The sequence below is a fragment of the Natator depressus genome, chromosome 1 (genome assembly GCF_965152275.1).
Source record: "Natator depressus isolate rNatDep1 chromosome 1, rNatDep2.hap1, whole genome shotgun sequence".
Classification (NCBI taxonomy): Eukaryota; Metazoa; Chordata; order Testudines; family Cheloniidae; genus Natator; species Natator depressus.
This window is the reverse complement of record NC_134234.1, coordinates 217,633,252-217,639,021: the sequence shown is the minus strand read 5'-3', so window position 1 is coordinate 217,639,021 and position 5,770 is coordinate 217,633,252. Positions and strand designations below refer to the sequence as shown.

At 51.8% G+C, this 5,770-nt stretch overlaps 1 protein-coding gene across 1 annotated transcript; it reads left to right on the top strand.

Annotated features, from left to right (window-relative positions):
• The first annotated feature begins 325 nt into the window (after positions 1-325).
• LOC141985038 (CD59A glycoprotein-like) lies at positions 326-2,185 on the top strand. The gene is made up of 3 exons (XM_074948738.1): positions 326-374; positions 1,345-1,455; positions 1,945-2,185. Exons 1-3 carry the CDS (start codon positions 326-328, stop codon positions 2,052-2,054), a joined length of 270 nt encoding a protein of 89 aa, XP_074804839.1. The 3' UTR covers positions 2,055-2,185.
• Positions 2,186-5,770: the final 3,585 nt, after the last annotated feature.

The following is a 5,770-nucleotide window of genomic DNA, read 5'->3' as shown; positions in this document are numbered from 1 at the left end:
CCCACGCAGGCCTTTGTCATCACTAACCCCAGCTCTGTGTACTTAGCTCTTTTGAGCTTTCCTCCGTGGTCAGTCCCTCAGCCTCTGGTGGTTTTTGTGGCTCTTCTCTGAATTGCTGCTACTGACTCGGATAGCTTTCCGGGTCTGAGGTGAACACAGGGTTCCAGAGTGGCAGGCCAGAGCTGTCTAGTAAAGGAGTCCCACCTCCGTGCTCTGAGGCGTGCTGACTCTCCACATGCAGCCCACTAATTACACTGCCTTTTTTTAAAAAAGAAAATTGCTCGTTCTCATCCCCAGGTGTCTGTTTAAAGCCTTTCTACACAAAATGAGGAACCTGATTGTGTGTGCGCTCGCCCTAGCGCTGATGGCACAAGGTAGGTCCCCCGTTTGTAAAGCCTCTGTTGCTTCTCAGCATCCTTCATGTTTTCCTAACTCACCCTTTTGTTCAATATGAAACCTTAGAAAGGAAAAGTTAGACAAAGGGGAGTTCTACACTTATGGCAGGGTGTACAGTACAGATGCTGCATGCCTAGCTAGTACAGCTATAAACAGCAGAGCAGGCCGTGAGACACGGCCTATGTGAGTAGAATGTTCTACACACCTGAACCCTAGGGTGTATACACTGCACAACTCACTACCAGCCCAAGCCATGCCTCCCTCATCTACACGGATATTTTTAGATATTATTGTCCCACCGCCTCCTGGCGGTGGAGCTTTTCTATACTGCAGGGAAAGACTCTGCTAGTGGGAAAAGGCTCTTATGCGGGGGATGCAGTGGGGAAAGGCTCCAGCAGCAAGGAGGTGCCAGAGCCTTTCCCCACTGCCTCCCTCCTGCCAGAGCCTTTCACTGCTGCCTGTAGCTATGCCTACCCCACATGCTACTGCAAGTACAGACAAGCATAGACAACTTCAGAGACTGATCCATCCTCCACATGCCTACCAAATCTACATGTTTCCATAGCTAGATATCTATCTATGCTACTTATAACCACCCCAATACCATAGTATCTGATCACCTCACAATCCTTAATGATTTTACCTAAACAACACCCTTAGGGCAGTGCTATTATACCCATTGTACAGATAGGGAACTGAGGCACAGAGTCGCTAAGTGACTTGCCTAAGGTCACCACAGTCTGTGGCACACCAGGGAAATGAACCCACATCTCAAGTTCCAAGCTCGTCACACCCTACTTACTGGGCCAGCCTTCTGTTCAATCTACCCTGCCCCCACAAAGAAAAATTGGTGGGAAGGCCTTGCATTTCAATTCACTCCTGGATGAAAGGTGGCACCTTGGCCGTTATCCTGTTGATCCTCTGTGTTTTGTCTCTTGTCTCCTTTAGCCGTTGTGTCTCTGGAGTGCTATCACTGCCCTAATGGAGGAAGATGCTTTACCACTCAGAAATGCAGGGATGACCAGGATCAATGTATTACCATGTTCTTCCCTCTCACTGGTAAGGAGGATAGAGGCAGGGGAACAGGCTAGGGTCATAGATACTTCAGATTAATGTGATACGGAGCTAAGTGTATAGCAGCCACGGTGGGTTAGGCCTACGTCTTTGACCAAGCTCCCCAGCCTGGGTGAGTGTCGGAGGGGCCTGAAGATAATTAACATTGAGCGTCCAGCCCAACTCTGCCCCTTGTAACCAGAAGGAGAGCTGCTGGATAACTGCTATGGTACCACAAGAGGCAATGAGGTGTGAAGATGGGAAACAGAGACAAAGCAACAAGGGAAGAGGGAGGATAAACAGTGAGAGGTAGCAAGGAAATGGATAAGGCGGAAGGGAAGAAAAGAGGAGCAGAGGAAGGGGTGAGAAGAAAGAAGAAAGGTGGAGAAGCAGAACGTGAAAAGGGAATAAGTGGTGGCCTCACCCAAGTATGCCTAGTCACTAAATTCCTGGAGTTACTCCATCCCCCTCTCTCTCTCTCTTCCTGTCTTTCAGCTAAATACGCTAAGCGATGCTCCAGGACGTATGAATGTGAAGTCATGAAGGCCATGGGGGGGTCTGCAGTGAAGGCCATTTGCTGCGGCACTGACCGGTGCAACCGATAGACAGGAGCTCCTGCACTCTCAAGACCAACACCAGCAGGGTCTCCTCCTCCCTCTGCAGTGTGACTGGAAATCCTCACTGAGGGGCCTTGCTGCCATCTCCCTCTCACACTCACACACACACACACTCTTTATTCTTATTTTAGAGAAGAACACACGTTTGCCATGGATGTTTTCAGCAGCTGTACTAGTGACACCACGGACAGCACTAATAATAAAAGGATATTACAGATCCAAATCAGCTGCAGTTGCTTTGGCTTTATGTCCATTTACTAACAAACATAACAATCTTTCCTGTTTAATTAGAGCACATAAAGATGAGGGCTGATAATGCAGGTAACAGACAGGTAGTGCAAGCTTTCCCCACACACAGCGCTGTCAATTCTGATCTGCAATCCACCTGTCATTCCACTCCTGGATTCGCTTGTATTTCTGCCAGCTCATCTCAACCCTGCGCCACAGCAACTCCTGCTACTCAGTCCTCAATAACTTGCATACACCCACCCCCTCACAGAGAACTGCTTATTCCCCTCAATCCTGCCCTGCAGCCCCCTGCTATTCCAGTCATAGGCTCCCCACGCAGCTCTGACAATGCTCCTCAGTCCTTCCTTCCTGACCTCATGTGACCAGGAGCATGTGGATGAGACCAACCACGCAGATACCTGGGAAAGAATTCTCTGTAATAACTCAGAGCGGAGCCGTAACTAAGCATTTCAGCACCCGGGGCCATCAGTCATATTTACGCCCGCTAGAGGTGATGTGTTGGAGGCACGTGCCCCTCCAGATTTCTGCCTCCCATTTAACACAGAGGTTTTCAAACTGTGAAGTGCGCAACCATAGGGAGATGCACCGCACAGTTTGAAAACCATCGCCTCCTGCCGGGAGCCAGCAGATTAGAAGCTGGAGGGAGCTGTCTGGCCCTCTATGCTGTGGGAACCAGTGCCCTGGCTGGCTGCCCAGCAGCTCTCCCTGCCCTGCTCCCTGAGCCAGCTGCCTCTGCACGGTCAGGCACTCCCCAGGCAGGATGGGCAGCACAGCTCCGAGCTGCACCCCTGACACAATCTGCCCCAAAACGAGCCCAGCGCCAGCCAGCGACACCCTCTGGAGCCAGACCCTGCCCAAGGAGTCTGGCTGCCATGAGATGCTCCCCAAGGTGCTCCCTGCATTATTCATCCCCCTTGGGCACCTGCCTCTCAGCAGCGTGGTCACACCCCACTCACTGCCTGGGGACCTGCCATTGCAGCTGGGTCACTCTCCCTGCACTCAGAGCAGAACCCCTTGCTCCCCTAGGCTGCCCTGCTCCAGCACCATGGCTGCCAGGCTTGCGATCACACAGCCGGAGCTCAGCTACCAGGGCGGAGTGACTCCTGCCAGCTCCAGAAACCAAGGCTGTAAGAACAGAGCAACCCTAGGGTTACCATATTTCAAGTTCCCAAATAGAGGACACTACTAGGGGGAGGGGGAGAGAAATTGGAGGGGGCACTTAGGGGGTGCTGCCAGGGGTGTCTGTGTGCTGGGATGGATATTTGGGAGGTGCTGGTGGGGGGTACCTGTGGTAGGAGTATCCACTGGATGTGGGCTGCCATGGCTGGGAGAGGATGGGCCAGCTTAATGGGGGAGCTGAGCCCCAGCTGCTGCTGCCGCCACCGGCATCATATGTTGATCAAGCCCACCCAGCCTCTGATCAGGTTTTCTGAATGGTCCTTACAGGACGGCCTGTATCCCTGGTATCCCCTCCCATCCTCTCAGAATGAGTGCGATGTCATGAGGGTCATGGGCAGATCAGTACTGAAGGCTGTTTCCTGCAGTCTAATCTGTGCATGCAAGACTGGCAAGTTGAGGACTCCTCCACATGCAAGACTGGCATGTTGTTATCTCCTTTCACATTGCACAGCAACTGGACCCCTCACGAAGGATACTTCACTGCTCTCTCTTTTTTTTTCCTCCTGGAATCCGAACAAACTTGGAAGCTGATATTTCCAACATCTCTACTAGTAACTCCCTGGAGAGACTCACATGCCAGGATAGCGATGATCAAAAATATTAAAATGTAAAATCAGCTGAAATGGTTGTTTATAAGTAAGTATTTATAAAATGTAACAACTGTTAAAGCTTAAGTGATGCACAGAAATGTGAAGGGCCGACAGGTATAATGCAAGTGTAAGCGAGGGAATGGTCCCGCTATTGTGGGGAACTTTCCTGGCTTCTGCACTACCCCAGTGAGGTGGGATAGTGAAAGGATCTGAGTCCTCGCTCCCACTTTCTTTATGCAGAGGCCTCTCTGCTCTTGAGGGCCCCCCTTCCATTCTCCTGTCTGGCAGAGTCCTCGTAACCCCAACAAGGCTGGGCCCAGGATTCCTGGGGGGGCTTGACCCTCAACCCTGCTGCGGTCACCTAGGACAGGGGCTAGGGTGTCCCCACTCCGGGGTACTCTCTCTCTCTCTGCACTGGGCACTTCCCTGACCCACTGATCATTACATACAATTTAAAGCAAATGTGTGTTATTTAATCAACAATTAATTAAAAAAAAAAATAAAAAATGGGAAAGGTTAAAGGAAAACACATCACCCTGCTCTGCGGCAGGGAACATCACAAACAGTGTCTCTGGACGTCAGGGCACTTCACAGTCTGTTCCTTGTAGGTCCCAGGTCTCCTTCTCAGGCCCTGGATGTGCTGCAGGGACGCTGCAGGTTGGACACTTGCTCTGGTGGTAGCCACACACCTTCAGGCTTTGGGTGCTGGGACCCTTCTTCCCAGCATCATCCCCTTGTCGGGTTAAGATCACCCTCCCAGTCTGGCCTGCAAGGACCCTTGGCTGAGGGTGTCTTTCTGCACTGGGCCCTTTGCCCAGGGTCCCACCTTGGCTGGCCCCAGTTGCTCACCACACATGGCTCTGTGGCTGCAGCTCTGCTCCCAGCACAGGATCTGCTCTCCCTGGGCTGCTTCTCTGACTCTGCTCCCAACTCTGACCTGCTTCTTGGGCTGCTTTTCTGGCCCCTCTGGCTCTGGCACAGCTCTGCTCCCCAGCTCAGCTTGGGCCCCTGCTTTCTCCTTAGCTCGACCCAACTCTATCTGACCCAGACAATTCCAGCTCACACAGAGGAGGGGACCCCCATGGCCTCCTGACTCCCTGATTAGCCTGCCCGCCCTGTCATTCAGGCTGACCTGGAGTACTGCTTCTCCCCATTGCCCCTGTGGACTGTCAGTCTAAGGGTCCTGATTTCCCCATTGACCCTTCTCCTTTTAGTACTGGGAGCTAGCCAACCAAAACACCCCCACTGAATGTTAGTAAGGGGGCAACAGTCCCCTTACACAAGCCTCAATCAGTCAGACCTAATCTGCAGCCCCTGGATGTGTCAGTCCTGGATCCCAACAAAGTCCTGCCAGCACACTTCAGTCATATAACACAGCAATCCCTGCTACATAGTCCTGAATTTCTTGCACCCCGCTCCCACATTAGCATTAGAGTACTGCTAATTCTTTTCAATCTCTGCTTGAATCTATCCCTCTGCTATTCCAGGCCTGGGCTCCTACACACAGCTCTGCTAATGCACGTGAAAAGATTCCATAGAATCTAATGAGATTAAATTTCTGAATGGAGAAAACCAAACACAATAGTCTGAATGAGTAAAAGCCTGAAGTGGTATCAAGGGTGTGCACAGGGGAGAGCAAGCAGGGACATGCCCTGCCCCCAATAATCGGCACGGGCACTGAACTCC